Below are 23,844 nucleotides of genomic sequence, written 5' to 3'. Positions count from 1 at the left end.
TGGGAATCTGATTTTCGAACGTACTTTATGAACTCGAGAAGAATTTTTTTTTTTTTCGTCAACGAGAATAATTCTTACTTACTTGGATCTGATAACCATCTCACCAATATTTATATTCCTTTTGCTTTTAGTATAAAATAGTTTTTTTAACGTCCAATTAATTATGAAATATTACGATAAGTAAATGATTCTACAGTTGATTGTTGCCATACCGAGCTACCCTATGAAATTTATGTTCGAATGGTATGTTCTGCACCTTGTCGAAGATTTCTTGTAACTATTTTTTTTCCAGAATATGTGTAATTTGCATTTTTGATCCCAAAATTACTGATTTAAAGTTAATTATTAATGTTTTGTAATCTATCAAATTTTAATATTTTGAAATAATTTAAGTTGATGGATTTTAAAATATCTGCAGTATGCATTAGATTTTGAGATCAATCATTTATTCACGAGACTCCATAAAAAATGATTTGCAATCAATCCAAAATACAAAGAATTTTAAAATCTTTAAAAATTGAATAACACTATATTTTAAAAACTAGATTTAAATTATTCATTGAATAATACTAGATTTTAAAATAAAAATTTTAACTATCATTCGAATAACAGTAGATTTTTTTTAGATTTAAACTCTATTAAAATACATGAATGAATAACACCACGTAAGTGTAGAAATATCAATGAATCTTTAGTCAAATAAGTGAAAATTATTATTATATTTTAATGTAATTTTTTTTATCTTTATTGAATATTAGTGGCTACTTTTTATAATTTATTGAATTAATATCTGTAATATCCGTTTCTAAAAATAAAATAAAAATATTTTTTCGACAAAAACAAAATATATTATGAAAAAGGAGAGGCAGTAAATAAACTTTTGGCAGAAAACATGGAGTGGGATGACGTGGTTTAACCCTGCCACATTTAAAATGTTCGATCCACATATACTGTACAGTCAGAAGAAACGGTTGAATGATCATCTAGGCACATCCTATGTGTTGAAATATCATCATATGAAAATATTATCAGTTTTTTATATAGTTTGATTTCCATTTATAGTTGGGTCTTATATTCTTCCGGATCTAATTGGAACAGAGGCCGAGTGGAACATAATGATAGTAGCAGTAGTCTGGAAGTCATAAACTCAAATATGAGAAGTGAGAACCTCTATGCAAAGATGATGGATCAATACAACAGTAGATTCACAAAAAAAAAACGGGACTATTAGAAACTCACCAAGTAAAAAAGTTTTACGGAACTGTAATTATACAGTGCATATGATCAAACAACACTTTTGATTTGTAACCGTGAAATCTTAAGCCTCTTACCATTTCACAAGACCAGTGTGATCTTAGTACACTTAGAATCTCATTAGCACTTGGTCTCTAGAACTACTTACTAGAAAACCTGAAACCCTTTGCTGAAAACTCTCGGTGATAAAATTAGACAGAAACTCAAAACTATGAAGATTTTGAGATTGATCAATGACCATGAACTATAGTCTAGTGGTTTGTATGCAACATCATTATTAAAGTTCAGTTCACATAATGATTAATGTAAACTTTCCCATGTTCCTAGAAATTAATATTTTCTAGAGTTTTCACGTTTATTAAAAATATAATAAATATTTACAAACCATGTGCTGCTAGTGGTCGGATGGTAGCATGACGTTCCAGCGTCGCTAAATGAGCTGAATTTGAATCCGACTACACTTATATATCCCTAACACGTGGCCACCGGTGATTTAACATTCTTTCGCCGGAGAGCGGTTTACCGTTTTTTTTAAATAAATATTTACAATTTATTTTTCAATACACTTTTTAATAGCTATCCACCAATAAAATTTAATCAATCAAATATTTACAAGTAATATTTCTTAAAAGTATATAAAAGTATCTTAAAAATTTAGAAAATCTATTTTTATGAAACAAGAATAAACTCTAGCAAATCTTACTTTCTGAACGGATGGAGTATTTTTCAAAAGAATTTTTTTTTCTTTTGTAAACCTACACATGACATAATTGTAAGTTGGGTGTTTCTCAGCCTATCCATCTGCACAGCCGAATCCGCCACTTTATATTTCCGGCCTTCATCGGTTATGGCTTGTTTAAGAGCTAAACATATGAATGAACTGGTGTTTTGATACCCACATTTAACATCTCGTTGAAAATACTCACAAGCCTTGTCTGGTTTGTTCTCATGGCACAGAACCGGTATCGAACTTGAGAACATGTGGATTCCTTAAAGAACAATTTTTCCGTTTATCTAAACCCAATTTTGATCGCCATATCCAACTCTCTTTTTTTTCTTCTGAATAACTAAGAAGTTTTAGGCCCGAAGACCCAATTCTATTTTTTTGATGCACGACACGAACATCCTCACCATGATCACATAAGTTCTAGCATTTGGCCCAGTCCCTTCTAATTTCATCTCTTCCAGGACCTTGAATGCGCCTTCCATTCTCTATGACCAGCAAAAAGCTCCCATTAGTACAAGACCAAAAGTTCATCGAATAGTGAAACCGTGGTTCTGTCAGGAATTACAAAATTTGGGAGAAGAGAAAAAAAAAAGATATCTCCTTTTCTCTTCTCCTCGTATAAATACAGCGCCACTATTGCCCAAAGAATGAACCTTACAGACAGAAAACAAATGTAAATCTCGTGTCATGTCCCGTGTATATAATGCTTCCCACCATTCCACTTCACTTGCACTGATTAGTTTGCGAATTCAAATCATCAAGAAAATTCACTATCGTCTCATCAAGCTTCTTAGCCTGAGGTCCAGCTTTCACCACGTTAACATCACCCCACTCCGAGCAAGGATCGTTCCACCAGCTACCACGGCTCGCGCACCAAGCTCCAGGAGTCACCCTGTACCGCCCACGTCTCAAAATCTCTCTATCAACCATATCAAGAACCGGATCGTCTTTCTTGAACTGCCTGGCGAAAGCTGCTCCGCTCTGAGCCATCTGATCGAAGTCAGAGACGGTAAGGAAGTGCGGCTCCATCTTCGGCGGACTGTCCCATATCATGTAACGCAAGTCTCCGTTAACCGTCGTGTTACTGAACTCAGGGGCGTTGCAGATCACCGTGTGGAAGTAGCATTCTTCAGAGAGGATGACGTTGTTGAAATACATGAGGAGGATTCTCGGTAGATTCTCCCAGCCGAAGATGCAGTATTCAAGAAAAGACCTGCTCAGTACGGTCCACGGCGAGCCTGCGCGTGATATAACAAAGCAGCAACATTAGGCTTTGACCAGGACCAGCCCTGTAGCCACAGAGAGTATTATTTAGGTACTGAATGTTTTAACCTGTAAAGACTTTGAAAGCATCTGGTGTTGGTCGTTTCTCAGTAGCAGTGAAGAGCTGTGTTCTTCTAGCTAAGTAAAGTGCTGGATCCACAACAATAGGCTTGATTCTCTGAGATCTATAGAGAGATACCATTATTCATAATCTCCACCAAAAATGTAAAAATAACTGATTTATAAAAACATCTACTTACTCTTTCCAAGCAAGGTCACTAGTGTGGTCAATGAAGTTGAGGCTTCTATTCACCGAGGCAAACACATGAGACAGGTCTGAAAAAAAAAACAAGAAGACAAACAGAACAACTGAGTAGATGCAATAAATATCAAAAAGCAAATCTTTTGCCAAAACAAAACATACCGTCTTGAGTGATGAGGGGATAATCAAAGGCACTAAGCTCAACGAACCAACTCCAAGAGCCATCAAGCTTCAACAAGATAGACACAGCGTGGAGAGTATTCGCCGTTTTCGAAGCACCATTCTCAGACAACCGATCAACCTTCCCCAACACATCAACGTTCCCAAAGGCACTCACAGCGGGAACAGACTTCACGTCCGAGAGAAGAGCCACCCGCTCGGCTTCATTAGCTTCAGCGCCGCCGAGATGGAGAAGGTACCGGTTCCTAGGGTGGTAAACCGCGAGGAGTAACCGAAAGATCCGGTCTTTGTCTCCACGACCGCCGGTTATGTAGTAAGCGAAAGAGGGCGGGTAGTGGGGGCCGTGGCGGAGAGGGGAAGGGAAAGGGTTGGAGGTGAAGGCGGAGATGGAGTAGAGTAAGAGGAGGAGGAAGACGGAGATGAATACTACGGAGAAGAGAGTGAATAGCCATTTCTTCTCAGCTCCCATCGATCAAAATCAGAAAGCTCATGCGTAGATCGAGCGAGATTGAGATCTTGCCGGAGAGAGAGTTGGAGGGTTTGTATGAAGAAGACAAGGATTCTCTCAGGTACACATCTTCGATCTCCGGTCGGTCGGTTCTCAACTTTTTTTTTTAATTTTTAACGCGAATGTTAACAGTAATGGCACACGTTCTTCCACCAGCGTGTGTGGTCCACGAATCTTCATCTAGACATGTACGATGAAGATCTTCGCATGAGATATCTGCGTGGTTTTTACGCGTAGGGTAGAGAGAGTGGGAGTTTAAAGTGGGTTGGGTGGTTAACCTGCTTCGAGGAGGTTTACTTTAATTAAGTAATTAATTGAAGAGTGGATTGGTTTTAATTACACATTAGATTCTGGATTTTTTATGTCTCAACTCTCCTGAATTAGTGGTTGGACGATATCATTTGTAATGTGCTAGTTCATTCTTAGTAAGTAAAGTTTACCATTTTTGATCTTCAAAGCAAATTTATTCAGACACAACAGCTTAAGTTTTTTTTGTGTGTGTTGTGTTCAGGTTAGTTTTTTTTTTTCATATTCTATAATCCGAAATGCTAAATTATGTGAGAATATAGTTGGAGCAAGCTGCTAACCTGAGTTTTCTAGCTTCCCATTTTCGTTTCTTTCCACTTCAACCTGGAGATATTACAAAATTTGAGAGCTTAAACCAGTAGAAGTCATACATTATACCATCAAAAAATTAGCCAAATGGATAACCGCCTGTTCAAAATCAAGTTTGTCCATTCATGGGAAGTAACTAATATTTGAGAAAAAAATGACTAGTCGAAAGATAATTAGAAAACTCACATGCACATTTGGAAGCAAACTTGTGTTCACTTTTGGGGATTTGGGAGGTCGACCAACATGAGATCATCGATGCTCCACAAGCACTGTAGACGCAGCATATTTAGGTGTCGCAGTGGCTTGACTTTCCGATGAAATCTCTTCAAACGGAATCTCATTTCCTCATATCCAATGTTCAAGTTTGTGCTTCTTTTGCAGTATTCGACTCCAACTGCCACTTTACTTGGATTCACACGAGTCTAAGAGGTTATACGGTCAGAGAAACTTGATCAGCACTTCTGTTCAGGGGCGAATCTAGAACAAAATTCAATTGGGTGCATTGTTGTTATAAAACTATAAAAGTGACACAATGAAGAATTATACTAAGTTGATTACACCTAGCTTGTTAATTAATGGTATTGTTTTATATCATAATTAAACAAACCATAGTCTATGGTTCTTCTATGGTGTCTTTTCGCTTATCAGAATTTATCTATGACGGGCCGACCCCGAACAATGCTATGTAAAATATTTGCAATAGATCTCCGAAATTTTTGAAAAAAATTACATAGATATAAGCTCCCAAAAAAATAATTTTTAAATTCTTAAATTAGTAAATTTTTTTTTTATATAAGTCATTGTCGGAGATCCCAAAATCTCAGGACCGGTCCTACACCTGACCTTTGTGGTTCTAGTCTATTATTCAATGTGAAGCATCGGTGTTGTGAAGTTGTGTCAGTTCCTTGGTTTTTAAGTGACGGATATTTCGGGATATTTTGGTAAGAGACTATAGAGTTTTAACTCAATCACATTTAGTTTTTCAATAGTTTGATTATCAACTGTCTTCTTCATCGACTGCTAGGATGAAAATCTTTGTTTTTGTGACTTCCCTCTGTTAAAGCTTGTTTTTGTGTTACTGGTGATGGTTCCTTTGATGGAATATCTTTTAGAGCTATTCTATCACCCCAATAATCAAGACTTTCAACGCATTCTCGCTCAATCCGCCTTTCCTTATCGAATTCTCAGCTTCTGAAGTACTTTGTGGTATTTGTTCATTTCTTTTGTTAGGTTTGTTATATGTTTTTTTTTTGTTTTTCTTCTTTGAATCCGGATAGTAATGTGTATTATGCTGGATGTTGGTTCCGGAAAGGTGTTTAACCTTTTGCTGGGTTGGTCTAATTCTCGGTTAAGTTTGAATATTAATCCAATAGATGACAAAAAAAAAACTAAGCTATAGTAATCATAAGTAAACAAACCAAATAATACTATTTTCTGTTGGAAAAGGAAGACTACAAGTATTAATCTCACAAATTTAAATGGACCGTATGGGCCTGGCACCTATAAGCATATCGATTTTATGACAAAACTATTACTTCCCATGTCGTCATTCATCTCCTAAAACAAACCGAAAAAAAAAATCTGCAGATGATTCATAATTGGTTATAAAATAAATAAAAAATTAAAATGTATGAAAGAAGCATCAGGAAAGGAGATTCTCATAGGATAAAAACATATTCTGAAGCATCAAAAGCACTCTCCCTTCTTTTTAGGGTGTCACCCAACCCCCAATATTCAAAATTCGCAATCCAAACCTCACTCTCACTCTCAGATGAAGCGTATTGTCCGAATTTCATTCACCGACGCCGAAGCCACCGATTCTTCTAGCAGCGAAGAAGAGGCGGACCAGCTTTCTGAACCATCCCTGGCTCGCCGCCGTGGAAAACGCCTCGTCAAGGAGATCGTAATCGACTCTTCCGATTCCGACAACAAACTAGATGTCTGCAAGACGCGGTTCAAGATCAGGATTCCACCGGAGTTTCTCAAGGCGGCGACGACGGAGAAGAAGAACAAGAAGAAGTTCCGTGGAGTGAGGCAGAGACCGTGGGGGAAATGGGCGGCTGAGATCAGGTGCGGCCGAGCTCTCAAGGGACGACGTGATCGTCTTTGGCTGGGAACTTTCGACACCGCCGAAGAAGCCGCTCTCGCTTATGATAACGCCGCGGTTCAGCTGATTGGTCCTCACGCGCCTACCAATTTCAGTTTCCCGGCGGAGAATCATGAGGTCAAGATGGTGGCCGGAGAATCCGCCGTTGCTCGTGGCGCGTGAAGCGCGTTGGTTTCGTGTTAAATTAGTAAGAAGGGTCTCTCTCTGTCGTAATGTAAATTAATCTTGTACTTGTTAAATTTCCTGATCTCATCATGTCCCTTGTCTGAAACTTTGTTGTCGTCACTGTATATATTTGTCCCATTGACGAAATTTGAAGCCCTTGAAAAAAATAGATACGTTAAGTGGTTTTATAATTCGGGTTTAGACGTTACAAAACCAACCAACCAAGCCAAATCCAAAATGAATTTGGGTGAAGTGAGTATACCGAATGTTACTAATCAAACACTATAAAAAGAACTAGTGGAGAAACAATAAAATTAAAATATCGTTTCTAGTTCTCATCTGCTTCTAATGTATATACAAAGCTAATCAAAATCACTATACTTCTAGCTAGTTCTTATAAATGTAGTTGTATATAGTTACTCTTATTTGTAAATGAACTTTGAGAAAACCGAACTTCTTGAAACGAGTAACTTGTCTACTCGAAACATATCGGCTTTGACTGAGTGTATTTGTTAGAGTAAAACTTTACTCTGAATTTAAATTTTACTCACAAAAGCAAAAAGAATAATACATTTCTCATTCTTGGGTCTAAAAATAAAAATTTTAGTTTCGATGATGCTGCGTGTGTTCCAGAAGTCCTAGGAATCTTATCATTCCCCGGTCTTAGTTTAAATTGTGTAATTGTTATTGCTTGTACTTGTATGATTATTGACACTTTCTACTTGTATGATTTTATTAATACTCTATCCGTTTCAATATAGATGATATTTTAAAAGAATTATTTTGTTTCAATTTACATAAAGTTTTGAAATTTTAAAATTAACTTTAATTTTATTGAAAACTGTTCAACCAATTAGATTTTATTGTCTCTTTTATAATTGATTAACTGATTTTAAAATTATATCTTCAAAATACCTTTTTAGATAAATGTAATTTTTTTAATTTTTATGCACTACTATAAAACATCAAGTATTATGAAACGGAGGGGGTATTTGTATATTTGTTGTAACAAAAATTTAAACCGTTAATCACAAAACTTTTAATGTGAGACCTTTCAATACATATTTTAAAATTAAAATATTAAGATCTCAATAATTTTTCAATGCAAAATTTGAAATTAACATATTTATATATTTTATAGTTTAATTAATATGAATATTTGTTAATGAGACTTCATATTCATAATTTATGATTATTTGTATCTTGCTTGAACAAAAAAAAGTTAAACCATTGATCACAAATTTTTTAATGTGAGACTTTTATTATTGGTTTTTTAGTAATTTATAGTAATTTTTAAAAAATTATAGTATAATATATAAGAAAAAATAGAAATATTTTCATTATATGTTTAATGTGATTGTTTAATTTTTTTTAATAACATAAAATTAAAAAAAGAGAAGATACAAAAATTGTTATCAAATACTCCCTCCGTTTTTTTATATATGACGTTTTAGAGGAATTTTTTTGTTCTAAATTATTTGACGTTTTCAATTTTCTATGTAAAATTTATTACTAATTAATGCTAGATGACCAATGATATTATAGTTTCTATTTTATTATTGGTTAAATTGTGGTTAAGTAAACAATTAATGATGTTTTTGTTTAGAAATTAAATGTTTCTTAATCTATGTGCACAATCCTAAAGCTTCATATATAAAAAAACAGAGGGAGTATGTATTATTTATAATCATAATTAATTATCATATACTCCATATGTATATAATATTACGTAATTGTAATTCTGCAGCTTTTATTTAATAATAACAAAATATTAACTAGATAGTTAGGAAGCAAATCCACATAATTTTGGACAATTGTATACACTTCAAAATTTGGAAAATATTTATACACTTAATAGAATATAGAAAAATGGTAATGCTCGATTGAACCAGATTTTTTTTTTTTTTGTAAAACAAAATAATAAGTCGTGTAAAACAAAATAATAAGTTGTGTACCACATCGGCACCATAAACTCCCATACATTAAATTTATGTATTGATAGCCGGACTGATTGATAGCTTCCCTAAACTATACACGTTCATACCTCGTGATTAGATAAGAAATACAGAAAAGCTGTCATTAGTGATTATTTTAATCATATTTTTCTACTAACCTGCGAAGACTTCAGGCGGCCGTAGTCAACGCCTTGTTTTCAGGAGAAGTATACGGCAATGCACGCCGCTTAAGTTCCCCAAAAAACAACCCCTTAAAATGATGCACACTTAAGAGACCAAACAGCTCTCTACATATCTGAAGAATACAAGATAAGGAGTGATGAAACACAACTTAACAAAAACAAAAGGTGATGAAACACATCTTAAGTTTAAAATACAAAACAAAATCTTCCTTTTGATTTAGTCCATGATTATGAAAGTGAAAGTAACAAACAAATCTTCTTATACATGATTGGTTCACACTTCACATGACAAACATGCACATTATTAAATTATATTTCTGACAATGCATTGGAGACGACGATTCCCAAAAAAAAAAATACATTACACTATAAAAGTAGGAAGATTTTTATTAAAAGGTTCCAACAAATTAATCTCGAAATCTCCGGAGAAACAAGAAATGGATTCTGCGGAGAAGGGTCTGCTCGTCCGCGGAGAAGAAGAAGAAGTCGACACGAAAGATGTGTTACTCCGGGAGATGGGCAGGCTCAGCTACATCGCAGGTCCAATGGTTGCGGTGAACTCGTCCATGTACTTTCTCCAAGTCATATCGATAATGATGGTTGGTCATCTCGGTGAGCTTTACCTCTCAAGCACAGCCATCGCCGTTTCTTTCTGCAGCGTCACTGGCTTCAGCCTCGTCGTATGTTCTCTTTTCTCTTTATCCTCCGTTCTTGAAGGTTCTTTGTCTTTCATTAAACGATGATCTTTCTTTCACAGTTTGGATTGGCTAGTGCGTTGGAGACTCTGTGTGGTCAAGCCTATGGAGCTAAGCAATTCGAGAAGCTTGGAGAGCATACTTACACAGGGATGTTAGCTTTGTTCGTTGTCTCTATCCCTTTGTCTGTTCTGTGGAGTTACATGGGTGAGATACTCTCTTTCATTGGACAAGATCCTCAGGTTGCTCAAGAGGCAGGGAAGTTTGCGACTTGGCTCATACCAGCTCTCTTTGGCTACGCGACAATGCAGCCGCTTGTTAAGTTTTTCCAAGCGCAGAGTTTGATTCTGCCTTTGATGATAAGCTCTGTCTCTGCTGTGTGTTGCCATGTTGTTCTCTGCTGGAGTTTGGTTTTCAAGTTCGGGCTTGGAAGCATCGGTGCAGCTATTGCTATTAGTGTTTCTTATTGGTTGAACGTGGTTGTGCTTGGATTGTACATGGCGTTTTCTTCCACTTGTGGTAAGAGCCGTGGGAAGATCTCCATGAGTGTGTTTGATGGGATGAGAGAGTTTTTCCAGTTTGGTGTCCCATCTGCATCCATGATTTGGTATGATTATGAACATTCCATTTGCCTCCTTTTGGTTTTGGTTAAACAAGTAGTTTAGTTACATTTGCTTCTTGGTTGTTGAATCAGCCTTGAGTGGTGGTCATTTGAGTTTCTTGTCATGCTCTCTGGGATCTTACCGAACCCGAAGCTAGAAGCCTCTGTTCTCTCAGTGTGGTATGTTCCCTTATCTTCTAACAGACTTGGAATGAAATGTCATTTATATAATCTCACTTGCTTGCTTCCTTGTTGAACAGTCTATCAACAATCTTCACCTTATACCAAATACCAGAGAGTCTAGGCGCAGCAGCAAGGTTCTTTCTCCTTATATACTCGTCGATGTTCGCAAAAAAGAAAGATATCTAAAAGCCGAAGTCTCACTCTCTTTGTTTCTTGGTTGGTTGTAGTACAAGAGTTGCAAATGAGTTAGGAGCTGGAAACCCGAAAAAAGCTCGAATGGCGGTGTACACGGTGATGGTTATGACAGGAGTAGAATCAGTACTGGTGGGTGCAACAGTGTTTGCCGCAAGAAACGTATTTGGTTACCTCTTCAGCTCTGAAACCGAAGTTGTGGATTACGTAAGATCAATAGCTCCTCTGGTTTCTTTATCAGTCATATTCGACGCCCTACACGCAGTTCTTTCAGGTTAGATTCTGATCCTTCAACAATGCTAAATTCACTGATTAAGAGACTAATATATATATGGATTGAAACAGGTGTAGCTAGAGGATCAGGGAGGCAAGATATTGGAGCATATGTAAACCTAGCTGCGTACTATCTCTTTGGAATACCAACTGCTATTATATTAGCTTTTAAGTTTGACATGAGAGGAAGAGGACTCTGGATTGGTATTACAGTTGGGTCATTTGTACAAGCCGTTCTGCTCGGTCTTATAGTCAGCCTCACCAACTGGAAACAACAGGTGAATGTCATGTCCTTCTTCATATCTTGTTTTCATTAGTGAAAGTGATTGTCTATGTTAACATCCAATGAATCATATGAACAGGCCAAAAAGGCGAGAGAGAGAGTGATGGGTGAGGAGTTTGAAGAGGAGAAAGATAATGAAGAAGAACGTGTAGAGCTGATCAGCTAATATCAAAAAGACTGAATCATTTAATGTTGTGTTGTTATTAGGTTTGAATGTGCACAATGAGTCTTGGCATCTTCTTTTTTTGTGACAAATGATAAAATAAGAGGTTAATGATCATTAATCAAATGACATTTGTGTAAAGTTGACTAAAACAAGAGAGTAGTTCTAACCTGATACATCTCCACAAACAGGATACAAATGGATTCTATCAGACCATGCATTCTTCTCTCTTGAATCAATCTTTGTAATGCATTTCCAAACAGCACTATTAGCCTTAAACCCACTTCCAAACCCAATCTGCCACACTCTATCTCCCTTCTTCATTCTACCTTTTGCTTCCAAGTATTGCATCTCATACCACAAAGAAGACGAAGATGTGTTCCCATACCGATACAGTGTCGTCCTTGACGCTTCTCCATCTTCTTTCTCAAGCTTCAGATGCTTCTCTACACCCTCTATTATCGCTCTTCCTCCAGCATGTATACAGAAATGCTCAAAAGCTTTCTTGAAGTTTGGTGTGTACATCTCATTCTGCTTTCCCCATTTTCTTTTGATGAATGAGATTATGTACTTGAGCTGCTCCGAGTAAGGTAACACCCTAGGGCCTAGCTCCACCACGTTGATCTTCAATGCCTTTGATGCTACCTTCACAAGCTGCTTAGACAAAGCTACTCCCACTAGTCCTTCCTCATCAACCTCCTGCATCACACTCTCATAGGATTCATCGTCTGATCCGAGATGAGTTCTGACAAGATGCTGGAGTTTATACTTGGCCTTGTCCTTGTCTTGCTCTCTGTTGGAGAGAAGAATCGCTGCTCCACCCATTCTGAAGATTGTGTTAGCGATGAGCATTGACTTGCACTTCCCTTTGTAACCATTTGGACTCACAGCTTCCATGCTCAACACTAAAGCCAAAGAGCCACCATGAATCTTCATAAGGTCTTTGACCAGGTTTATTGATAGAAGTCCCGCGCTGCAGCCCATTCCACTCAAGCTGAAGCTCTTTACGTTGCTCCTCATGCCAAACTTGTTTATGATGATGGAGGTTATTGATGGAGAAGGACAGAAGAGGCTGCAGTTAGAGACGAGGATGTCAATACTCTTTGGATCTATCTTGTGCTTTGAGAAAAGGTCTTGGACAACAGTGAAGAGGATGTCATGAGTTTCTTCTCTAGCTGCTGAAAGAGAAGAGTGTGGTGGAATCTCATGAACTGTTACGGGGACGCACGCATCATCTCCGATCCCTGAACGCTCTAGAATCTTCTGCTGGAGATCAAGACATTCTCTATCAAAGATACCGGATAGGTTAAGATGCTCAATGAAATTGGCGATTGGAGATCGTAAGAAGTCTGGAGGTTGGTAACATGAGAAGTCAATGAGGTATATATGTGTTGGTTTGAAGGAATAGTAAGAAAAGACTGCTATGAGGAGGCAGGCTGATATTATCATGAGGTGGGGAAAGCTCATAAAGGTCTGGGAGATAAGGAGAACTTGATCGATGAAACGAAAACTCAGTCCCATGTCGCCAGGTTGGTCTAAACTGGGAAAGAGAGAATGGTGAAAACAAAAACTTGTTTTTGTGACAAATGTGGATTATAGGAACAAGGCACCTAAGCTTGTTGCATCACAGGGTAAGCATGTGAAGAGGGACTAAAACAAGGATGAAACTGAGTTCTCGTGACCAAACATTACGGGAAATGAACATTACGTGTCTGTTGAGAAGACTGTCTCTGTTGCTAAGCTCAATCACTGTCTCTTTCTCTCTCACCAAAGGCACTGGGTGTTTCATATTAAATTATAGAAAACTGGGGAGATTGTTTCTTACTTTCAACGTTTCTCCTTCTCAAAGCAGTGCATAAGACTTGACTCTTAAGAAGTGAGAATCTTGAGGAGAGGAGAGGCGATGCCATGGACTGCTCTGAGCAACAGTTGTTCACTGGAATGGAGATTGGAAGTTAGGGGTATTCAAGGTGTTTATTGGGAGACTTACCGGTACTTCCTCCTGATAATAAACACTACTTGACACTTCTGTAAGTGTTGATGATTTCATTAGGCAAACTTGCATTCCAATTTTAGTTGAAGTTTGGTATCATAATAACATCAAAGTGTTGTTAGCACTATAAAACTGAATTACAAAGCTTATGAGTTTCAAACTGAATTATCAACCTTCACCCCCCTCCTATACTCGGCTATAACTAGTTCCATTTGGCAATGATCTTAAACACAAACAGATGGATCTTACATTAACCACCAACATAACCTACCGAGCCTCTTCGACTGCTACGTTGGTGTAGGTACACTCGAAGCTCTCTTCCTCTGTTCCTTTCCCTCTACTCCTCGTCCATGATATCTTCCATGTCTTATACAAGCTAATCCTGCGTTCAGCAAAAAAGGGGTTAAAGCATGACGTCCAAAATACAGGTCTGGTCATTTCATATGTATACCTCTCGGTTTGAACGCTTCTTTTAGCGAGCATGAGGGTAAGGAAGACGGGGACCATAGCAGCGCACACATGTTTTATAGAATGACCACTAAGAATATGATGCGTCCAGCTATATATCGGCTTATCTGCAGCCTCTTCCACCTTGGCTAAGAGATAGAATCCTGAAACCCAATCGAATCTATAATAAGAACAGCTTTCAAACTGAAGAAGATATCAGCCTCAACAACACTGAGAGAGCACAAACCTGCAGCCCACAGCCAATACGTGGAATGTGTGTACATTGGAGGCAAGAGAATAGCCATAAGTGGAATGACAATGCAGGGAACAAACTGGACTAAAGCATATGGACGAAGATCATCGAAAAACCTGCAAATTACAGCCTCACAAGTTAGTAACCAATCTAAAGACTGTTGCTTTTGAACTGTATCACTGGAAAAGCACTCAAAAGTTAAGGACTTGCCTCCAATAGAGAATGCTAACAAGGCCAACGAGAAGCAAAGGGACGATGGAGTAAGTGCCCTTGTGCTCATCAATCCTCTCGATCACAAATATAGCCATGATGGACGTGAATGCAATAGTCATCTACTCCAAAAACCAAAGCAAACACCAGTGAGAGAGAGAGAGAGAGAGAGCGATAAAGAGACACATAGAAGAGGAAAGAGCCATCATACAGGAAGGCGATCCCAGACGAGGCGAGCATCATCAGGGTGGAGATGGTAGTAAGAAGATCCGAAAGCAACAGCAGCCACACCAACGAAAAAGCAAGTCCATCCCAACTTCTCACCTCGCAAACTGTTTCCATACACAGAAAGATTCATTTTTTTTTTAAATCTGTTTGTTCACTAATCTGTTTACTCGCCTGAATCTGAAGTAATCATCTGGGTAAAAGCAGAGGACGAGACCGATGAGGCCGATGACGAGGAAAGGGAAGTTGGAGATGACGTTGAGAGCATTCGGGATCCCTGAGATTGACGGATCGTAAGATAAAACCCTAGAAGATGATGGGAGAAAGAGGAGAAGTTACCGAAGAAGGTTCGTTGATCGGCGAAATCGTGATAGGCCTGAGATTGAGGGATGGTGGGAGTGACGATCATCAGAACGAGGAAGATTACAGTCGCTGCTCCCCATGAGTATATCGTCCTCTTCTTCATCGTCTTCCTTCTTCTGATGATGAGAGATTCAGAGCGTTTGACTCTTCCTTTTTTTTGGTTCACTGACTTTTCTTTTGGGGTCGTCGTTATCATAAAAATGCGTTTTGAGGTAAACTGCGATTGCTCAGAATTACAATAAAGCGTAAAATGGTAAATTACTAATGGATCCTTAGATAATCTACGAGTATTCTATTCTATGAGACGCTTAGCAAGGATCCAAACAGTTTGTCCAATATCAGGCAAATTGGTCAATATGGTTTATCTAAATTTTCTGGTCTAGTTGTTAGGCAGGCACTATAACCTTTCTTTGATGGTCGCACCAGCGTTTTCCTTTATTTGATGAAAGCCTTAGCATGTGGATCTTATCCTAACACAGTTTCGAAATGGCCACAGTCAGTATATTTGTGTCTTGAATCTTTATAACATTCTACTGCTGGTTTGGGGTTATCTTCTTGACTTCTATGTTCAAACTTGTTGATAGGCATGGCATTATCTTGTTTCAGGATCTCCCTAATTACGCTCAGCATACTGTTCCTATATTTTCACTTCCCCAAGAGTGGTTGAGGTGTGAATCCTGGTGTGGAAACCCCACAAAATCCAAGGCCAGAACAATCCAAAATCCAAAGCTTCAGGTAACTGATGGCTTGCATTAATCTAGATGCTCCATATCGACTAGAATGATTAAGCTAGCGTTTGTTAAATGTCGTGTGTTCTTCTGCAGGGTGCTAGAAGAATAGTAACTGAATGGCCCGATCTTGATCTCGAGGCACGGAAATTCACAGCAAAAATCTTGGGTGAAGATATGGAACTCAAGGAGCCTCTAGCTGCTGCTGCGACAGAAAATCCTAACCCTTCTCCATTAAGCCACGTCTGAAGATTCAGAACAAGACCTGGAATCTAAGGCAGAACTGTAAATGCAGGTTCCTCTAGTTTCAAAAGAGGAGAAGAAAACGTCAACCTTGGTTATTGCTAGGTAAGGTTTCTAGTTTTTTTGAAGTACCAGTTTCAAAGACACCTCTCAGCAAAACTATCATGGGAGAGTGAAGAATCAACTATAGTTTGCATTTTTTTTTGTTGAAACTATAGTTTGCTTTTTTTGCAATGTTCTAAACTAGATTTTTTTTTCTTTGTTCACAAAATGTTCTAAACTAGATAGGTTCAACATTGTGTGAAGTAGATCAACCTTATGCATAAGAGTAATATACACAGAAAATGTTTATGTATACAGATAATTTTTAGGCATGGACAATCTATTTAATATATCTAATTTATTATGGGTAATTGCACCGAGTAGATACAAAAAAAAAACAAAATTCATTAACTAACTAAAAACACTCCCTCTCTTCTACTTTCTCTTCTTACTAGGGTCGGCCCGCCCTACGGGCGGGATATATTTTACTTGTGATTTAGATTATTATTCTTTGTGTGTTATGTTTTTAGTTTGCATTTGCAAAAGATGTGTATGATAATGATTGTTGTTTTTAAAAAGTTTTAGATGAAAAAGGATTATAAGTGTATTTTGCAGAGGAGATAGTTCTGAATTCTTATTGTTTTAATCTTGTCGAGAGAGAAGAGAGACATTTATGTTAATTTATATAGACATTTCTCCAATTATAATATTAGGAATCTAATATCGATAGTTAGAGTAGATTGTTTTTTGGGTGAATTACTTAAGTATAGGTTTCTATGTCTCGCCACTTCAAATCGAGGTTCTGTAATTGTATGTCCCAAGACTCTCAACTTAGGTTTGTTTTCTTATTTTGTGGAAAATGGTAAAAGTGTATGTTTAGAGTGATTAATTGGATGTATATGATCTGTAGCTTTAGATAAATTTTAAAAATCGTAAAGTGGGTAATATATAGTTTCATTGAAAATATACTTTCAATCAACACTTTACGTGTAAAGAGCGAATGTTAATGAAAAATATACGTGAGCTATATATTTTACTATGTAAACATGCAGTTATGCATATTTTTAACCTGAATAGAAAGATTAAGTCAACCCTGACTATTTTATATTAAATCTTTGAAACTATTCTCCTCATGGGAGGTAATGCCGTAATTGGTTGAAAAAAAAAACAAAACATGAAAATAGGGAAAGCATTGCAAGGTCCAAAATAGGTAAATCATAACAATTTAGAAAACTGTAAAATGATGAAAGTATGTTTGGGTTGACCGGCTTCACTGCTTAAAACCTCACTCACAGGGGCGTTTGCTTCCACCTTCTTTGCCACCAGCTGCAGCCGTGTTGCTGGAAGAAGTGGTAGCGGATGCTTGGCCAACTTTCCCTTCAACTAATGGAGTTTCACTGGTGTTGAAACACGGTCTGAACCCAACCATTTACGACATCTTTATTGGGTTAGCGCCGAGTATGTAATCCACTTGTTTCTTCGATACGCTTATCAAGGCGTTGGGGACGATGGTTGCCGAGTTTCCGCAGTCGAATGTGTGTTGTGTGGCTTTCATGTACTTGGCGTAGGTTGTGAGCAAGAATGTTATGGCGGTTATATTGTGGGTTGCTATGAGGTAACTTGTACATCAAGCCTCCTGTTGTAATTTTTAATAAAACACGTATTCGAAAGTTATAACGATTTGTATTCATGATCATATGTTCACCTTGAGTGTAATGGGTAGACTTAGAGGGAGCGTCTGGGAGGATCTTACGTCTGGGAGGATCTTGCATAGTTCAAAGTTGATGTCTTTGTTAAGTAATGCTCGTTGCCAAAACGTGAATTTTTTTTGTAATTAATTGGTGAGTCAAATAGGGAGATGCTATATTCAATAAACTTATTTTAGCAACCAAAGTGCCTCGGGTTCAAACCACTTTTGATAAAGATTTTTAAATAGTTGACTTTGGGCCTGTGAGAGAACGAAACTTCCACAGTTAGTCAAAATCAAAACTAAACACACCTGTGAAAGAAGTACATAGGCGCCATCATATTTGTTGTCCCAGTTGAAGATGTCAGACTGATCTCCATCTCCTAGAGATTCTATGAAGTTTTTGTAATACAGATCATTGGTTGCTTTCAGCAGCCATGCCGCACCCCACATAAGCTCGTCCTGTCGTCATAAATTCAAATGAGGAACCGATGTAGCACGAAAAGTGTTTTAGTTGCAATGATTTGTCTTTGGGAAAGAGATGAGACATGTGAGTTTAGACCTTGTAACCAGAGTAGGAGCAGTATAAAGGACAGAGAGATGAAGAAGGAGAATCACTGCAATTTCCTCTGTACTGAATGGTAAACTGCATCACACTCTTAGCTGTTGCCAGCAGCAAAATCGGGTACTCAGAATCAACTTCCCTGAAAACCATAGAAGCTGCAGCCATAGCGGCTGCGGTTTCAGCTGAGCCTTTCAAATAAAATCAGCTTCATGTGTCTTCACCGAGACAATAGATTTAATAATTCTACTTCGAAGACAAACAAATTTTAAACTATGTAGGAAGCCTAAATGTAACCTGCTCGTTAGAGTTGGAGATGATTTTGTTGAGATCTCCAATTCGAGACAAGTTCTTTCTTTTTGATCCCTGACTCGATACAGGGGAAATATTTCCAACTGCACCTCCTAAGCTGAAGCAGATGTTAAGAATACTGATTCCTTTGATCACCGAATCCTACATAAAAGTTATAACTTATAAGGGTTAAATAATAGGGCTTTCCAAAAAATGAAATAGAGATTGAATATATGATGCTTCTTAGCGTAAGATGACAGATAATACCTTCTAATCAATGAGAAGTAAAGTGATTCCCATCACCGTTCTTCTTAGCCTAGAAACAATGAATTGGGAAGATCTATCTAGTCGGAGAACGTCAAATATTGAGTGGCGGATGGGTGCTTCGACAACAACAACAACAGCATCAGACAAAGACAAATTCGAGGCAGGTTTCTATGTTTAAGATAAAAGATTAACTGAGAGGGTCTATGAAGATTCATCCTACTCTCGACCATCTCCAATTTATAGAATTTGAGGCGATGTTACGGTTTGATTGTCTGTGAAAGGAGACGAAGAGTCAGATATTGTTACTCGTTTTAATGAAAAAAAAATTTATTGTCAACTTAAAGAAGAATACGTTGGATGAAGCCAAACAAATAGATGGATATGAACAGATTTGGGAGGTAAAGAGTTGAGAAAGAGACTGTGTTTTTGCAGAGACGCGAGTTCGGTGTCTGAGACGGACGATGATGCCAAACCTTAGAATCAGCGTCCAGTTCAAGAAGAAGATATGGGCCTCTACTGTACATAAAAACGAAAAGCCCACAATATGTCATATTAATGAAACGCGAAGTTTTAAAAGAGAGGACAGATGTCGGGCTCTGGTGAAACTATTTAGTGACGTGGCAACACCAAAAAAGAGAGTAGCTCTACTTTATAGTATTAGATGTCTCTCTACTCTCTCTCTCAAAATCTAATTTCCTTTTTTTTTTGCTATTTAGCAAATAAGCCCATTTATTATTTGGATCCGCGGACGATCCATTTGATCACAATTTTATTTGGGATTAGGTGATAGTAGGACATAATTTTTGAAAAAAGGAAAAGAAAAGAAACTAGTCAAATGGGTTGACACCCCTAGTCAAGATCCACTGATTGATATATTGTAATATAAATCAAAAGTAAATCGCCTCGGACCGGTTAACAACCCCATTCACTTTTACATCCTACTCGCACAAAATATCGCGTGCCATCACGCAGCAATCTCATACAATAATCGTTTTAGATGAAACCATCCTGTAATCACACGCGCTAAAAGAATCGAGTGGTGGAAGAACGTGGGGGGATGCTATTACTGTTCCAAACCGGAGATCAAAAAGATGTGTCGCTGAGAATCGTTGACTGGAGGATACGTCTCTTCTTCTACGTCTCTATTTCCGATACGTCTCCCTAACCCTAATCTCTCTTTCAAAAAAAAAAAAAAACGATGAAGCGACTAAGATCCAGCAGCGATCTCGACTCCTACAACGATAATCACACAAACGTGGAAGGAGATCCTCCGTTCAACTCCTCCTCGGACCGACCTCTCTCCGCCTCCTCCCACCGCTGGGGTCGCAGGGGGCCGTTATCCCCTTCTCGATACGACCGCGACCGCAGCGACGATCCCGCCGCTGGATTCTCGAGGTCGTTATCCCGGAGGCGATCCAATCTCGACTTCGACGGTGGTAGTAGCAATCGAAGGATTAAGGATCCGGATGCGCGATTCGGAAGAGACGACAGGCTTCTCCATCGATCTGAGAGCGCTTCTTCGAGGAGGGCGTTTCCGAAGGGGTTTCGCTCGGAGAGAGAGAGGCCTAACAGGGAGGCTAGCGTGTCGTCTTCGTGGAGGAGGTTTGGTGGTCCTGGGAATGATTTTGGGAGAGATAGGAGAGGTCATTGGGATGGTGAGAGGGAAAGAGAGAGGGAGAGGAGTGTTAAGTCTCCTTCTTGGTCGAGAGACGAGAGTAACGAGCAGGTGAGAGTGAAGGTCGATTCGAGGAATTCGAGGTCTAGATCTAAGTCTTTAGCTTCTCCGACTTGGTCTAAAGACTCTGGGAGTGAGCAGTCTAAGAGTGTTGGCAAGAAAAGCGAGGAGGTGTATGGGGGTAAGAGTGGTAGCGAGATGGAGGAAGGAGAGCTGGAGCCTGAGCCTGAGCCACAGTCTCAACCAGAGACCGTGTCTGGTGATCAGAACAATGAAAGGATTGATAGTAGCTTCCGGGAGATGAAGAAAAACGCTGACTTTGATGATAATGATAGGGAAATGAAAACAGCTGAGAGTGTTGAGAAAGAGGAAAATGTAGCTGAGCATGCGACAGAGAGCATGCATACTTCTCAAAACAATGTGAATGATAGTTCTACAGCTTTGGCTAGTGAACATGAGGTTAGCGATGACAGAAACACTGCTGTTGTCAATGAGGTTACAGATGTGGTCGATGATAAAGAAGAGGAATACCAGGAGGAGCATGAAGTGAAGTTGGAAGAAAGTCTTTATCCTGCTGTTGTTCCTGAACAGTCTCAGGCAGAGGAGCTTAATCGAGTGAATGGTAGTGATGGTAACGCCAACGCAGCAGAAGTTGAATCCCCAAAACGTGTTGAGGAAAATGCTCTAGGGAATACACCGTTTGTATCAGATAGCTCCGTCCACAAAAGCGAGGATAAAGGCAAAAATTTGGATGTACCGTTCGATGATTTACATGAAAATGCTGTCTTTTCTGAAAGAAAGCCTGAGGATCTTACTGAAAGGGATAGAGATGAAGATGACAACTTCGGTGGACCAAGTACCAGAGGGTTTGAACTGTTTTCTAGGTCTCCGGTCAGAAAAACTGAGCAGTCAGGTGTCGGTAAGCCGAAGGATGAGAAGTTGTTGGAGCCACTGGATCTTTCACTTAGTCTACCAGATGTGTTGTTGCCGATTGGTGGTCAGGATACTAATCAGCCTTTGGGTTCACCAGTCCGTTCTGGAAGTGTTCGTTCTATGACAGACACGTTTCGTACTGATTCCGAGGGCTTCACCATGTCTATGTCCTTTTCAGGTTCACGTTCGTTTAATCACAACCCAAGCTGTTCGTTGAATCACAATATTGGAGATAATGAGCAGTCAGTTCATAGCCGACCTATATTTCAAGGTATAGATTGGCAGGCACTGTCTCATAATGATCCAAGGTACAACGAGAATACAGTCTATCAGAAACTGATGGAAAATGGAAATGGTTCAGCTCCTCCTCAGTCAATGAAAGGACTTTTAATTCCGGGTCAAGCTGATGAAGAGCATCTTAGATTGACCGATGGGAGCTCTAAGGCAGTAGATAGGCTTGAGAAACAGTTGAGTTTCCAGAAAAGTGTTGATCTTAGATCAGCTGGCTCTCTCGAAAACGGTTCTAAGCACCATGCTGAGAAGAAAAAAGCCATGGACTTTTTTGGTGGCAGCATCTCCGGGATAAGTGGCACTAACGCTGGTGGGGATGAATCTTTTGAGATTGTAATGAGATACATTCTCTCCGATTCGATGCATGTGATGACCAAGAGGTTTCATGAGATGACCACGCGATACATAGCTAGCTTGAAGGAATACATCCGGCAGATGATGATGAACAAGGATAAGAATGCACGGCTTGGTGTTTTTCAAGATGCTCTGCGGAACAGGACTGATATTACACTGGAAATGCTTACAAAATCACATCGTGCTCAGTTGGAGATCTTGGTCTCTCTGAAAACAGGACGTTCTGATTTCCTTGAGTTGGACGAGAGTATCTCCTCTACACACTTAGCTGAGATCTACATGAACATGAGATGTAAAAACCTTTCATGCAGGGTTTTGGTGCCTGTGGATGAATGTGATTGCAAGGTTTGTTCAAGTAAGGATGGGTTCTGTAGTGCTTGCATGTGTCTTTTGTGCTCAAACTTTGATATGGCATCCAACACCTGTAGCTGGGTTGGGTGTGACGTGTGTCTTCACTGGTGTCACACGGAATGTGGGATACGAGAATCTTACATCCGGAATGGGATCAGTGCTTCTGCTGCTCGAGGAACGACCGAGATGCAGTTCCACTGCGTCGCATGTAACCATCCCTCGGAGATGTTTGGCTTTGTCAAAGAAGTGTTTCTGAATTTTGCAAGGGAATGGAAATCTGAGAGGTTTTGCAAGGAACTGGAATATGTCAGTAAGATATTCTCATCAAGCAAAGACTTTAGAGGGAAACAGCTTAGACAAGCGGTTGACGCGATGCTGGCAAGTTTGACAAGTAAATTGATAGACCTTCCTGAAGCATGCAATAAGATATTGGGTTTCATTTCAGGTGTGCCTAACTGTCTTTATCTGTTTTTTTTTTCAAATTACTTATAAAAATTGTCATTGCTGATCATCATCACTTTGCTTGGTAATGGCAGACTTTGATTCCTCCACACCCGGCGAAGCTTGTGCGCCGTTGAGATACGAGCAGCCAAAACCAAGGCACGAGAGGGGAAGCCCTAGTCAGGACACGGCATGGCTGAGATCGGTGTGTTCAGAGAAACCGCATCACCAGCCGAAAAGATCAGCAGGCGTAGTTGATGGATTCCACATAGAGAGACAAGGCGAAATATTTGGAGTCGAGACAGGTTCGAAAAGGGAAACTCAAACGGAACCTCGTTTTGAAGAGCTAGAGAGCATAGTGAGAATGAAGCAAGCAGAGGCGGCGATGTTCCAAGGGCGAGCGGATGATGCAAGAAGAGAAGCAGAGGGGCTGAAACGAATAGCGATAGCGAAGAAGGAGAAGATTGAGGAAGAGTACAAGAGGAGAATGGGGAAGCTGAGTGTGGAGGAGGTAGAGGAGAGGAAGAGGAGGAAGCTGGAGGAGTTGGTGGCAATGGAGAGAGGGCAGAGAGAGTTTTATGAGATGAAGATGAGAATGGAGGAAGAGATGAGAGGGCTTCTCACCAAAATGGAAGTGACGAAGCGTACTCTGGCCCTGTAATATTTATAGTTTATTTGTAGCAGTAGTAAGCATATTATGTAATCTACACTCAAAAGTGGCACAGCTTAATGTATATTCTGTTTTTAAGGGTCACTGTTTCTTATTGTAGAAAAAGATTAACACAAACAGGTACGTACTCGTATCAGTATATTTTTTTTGTTCTCCGTCAGGAGGATAAGATTGAAGATTTGATGCAAAAGGTGATGACTGGCCTTTCGA

At 38.9% G+C, this 23,844-nt stretch overlaps 6 protein-coding genes across 7 annotated transcripts; 3 read left to right on the top strand and 3 right to left on the bottom strand.

Moving 5' to 3' along the window:
• Positions 1-2,489: 2,489 nt before the first annotated feature.
• On the bottom strand, positions 2,490-4,402 carry LOC103830866 (beta-glucuronosyltransferase GlcAT14A). Its single transcript, XM_009106681.3, has 4 exons — positions 3,669-4,402; positions 3,505-3,580; positions 3,314-3,429; positions 2,490-3,219 (listed from the first exon to the last, which is right to left on the bottom strand). Exons 1-4 carry the CDS (start codon positions 4,153-4,155, stop codon positions 2,705-2,707), a joined length of 1,194 nt encoding a protein of 397 aa, XP_009104929.1. The 5' UTR covers positions 4,156-4,402; the 3' UTR covers positions 2,490-2,704.
• A 482-nt stretch (positions 4,403-4,884) lies between these two features.
• On the top strand, positions 4,885-7,267 carry LOC103830865 (ethylene-responsive transcription factor ERF070). The gene has a single exon (XM_009106680.3). The coding sequence runs from the start codon at positions 6,581-6,583 to the stop codon at positions 7,076-7,078; it is 498 nt and encodes a 165-aa protein (XP_009104928.1). The 5' UTR covers positions 4,885-6,580; the 3' UTR covers positions 7,079-7,267.
• Positions 7,268-8,974: 1,707 nt separating this feature from the next.
• Positions 8,975-13,362, bottom strand: LOC103830864 (3-ketoacyl-CoA synthase 7-like). 2 transcript variants are annotated; one of them, XM_033274632.1, is made up of 2 exons: positions 11,779-13,362; positions 8,975-9,331 (listed from the first exon to the last, which is right to left on the bottom strand). In XM_033274632.1, exons 1-2 carry the CDS (start codon positions 13,127-13,129, stop codon positions 9,324-9,326), a joined length of 1,359 nt encoding a protein of 452 aa, XP_033130523.1. In that variant the 5' UTR covers positions 13,130-13,362; the 3' UTR covers positions 8,975-9,323. The 2 variants fall into 2 exon arrangements, with proteins under 2 accessions (XP_033130523.1, XP_009104926.2); XM_009106678.3 differs by lacking the exon at positions 8,975-9,331 and adding an exon at positions 11,609-11,681.
• LOC103830863 (protein DETOXIFICATION 14) lies at positions 9,527-11,734 on the top strand. Its single transcript, XM_009106677.3, has 7 exons — positions 9,527-9,898; positions 9,976-10,520; positions 10,608-10,694; positions 10,775-10,831; positions 10,925-11,163; positions 11,235-11,440; positions 11,525-11,734. Exons 1-7 carry the CDS (start codon positions 9,542-9,544, stop codon positions 11,609-11,611), a joined length of 1,578 nt encoding a protein of 525 aa, XP_009104925.2. The 5' UTR covers positions 9,527-9,541; the 3' UTR covers positions 11,612-11,734.
• Positions 13,363-13,649: 287 nt separating the features above from the next.
• Positions 13,650-15,324, bottom strand: LOC103830861. The gene is made up of 7 exons (XM_009106676.3): positions 15,076-15,324; positions 14,911-15,013; positions 14,723-14,843; positions 14,512-14,633; positions 14,296-14,417; positions 14,053-14,212; positions 13,650-13,983 (listed from the first exon to the last, which is right to left on the bottom strand). The coding sequence occupies exons 1-7, from the start codon at positions 15,293-15,295 to the stop codon at positions 13,869-13,871; spliced, it is 963 nt and encodes a 320-aa protein (XP_009104924.2). The 5' UTR covers positions 15,296-15,324; the 3' UTR covers positions 13,650-13,868.
• Positions 15,325-19,800: 4,476 nt separating this feature from the next.
• LOC103830858 (protein OBERON 4) lies at positions 19,801-23,810 on the top strand. Its single transcript, XM_009106675.3, has 2 exons — positions 19,801-22,968; positions 23,060-23,810. Exons 1-2 carry the CDS (start codon positions 20,118-20,120, stop codon positions 23,623-23,625), a joined length of 3,417 nt encoding a protein of 1,138 aa, XP_009104923.2. The 5' UTR covers positions 19,801-20,117; the 3' UTR covers positions 23,626-23,810.
• The last annotated feature ends 34 nt before the right edge of the window (positions 23,811-23,844 follow it).

Source organism: Brassica rapa, chromosome A07 (assembly GCF_000309985.2).
Source record: "Brassica rapa cultivar Chiifu-401-42 chromosome A07, CAAS_Brap_v3.01, whole genome shotgun sequence".
Lineage (NCBI taxonomy): Eukaryota > Viridiplantae > Streptophyta > Magnoliopsida > Brassicales > Brassicaceae > Brassica > Brassica rapa.
The sequence above is the reverse complement of the archived record's forward strand: the minus strand, read 5'-3'. Positions and strand labels throughout refer to the sequence as shown.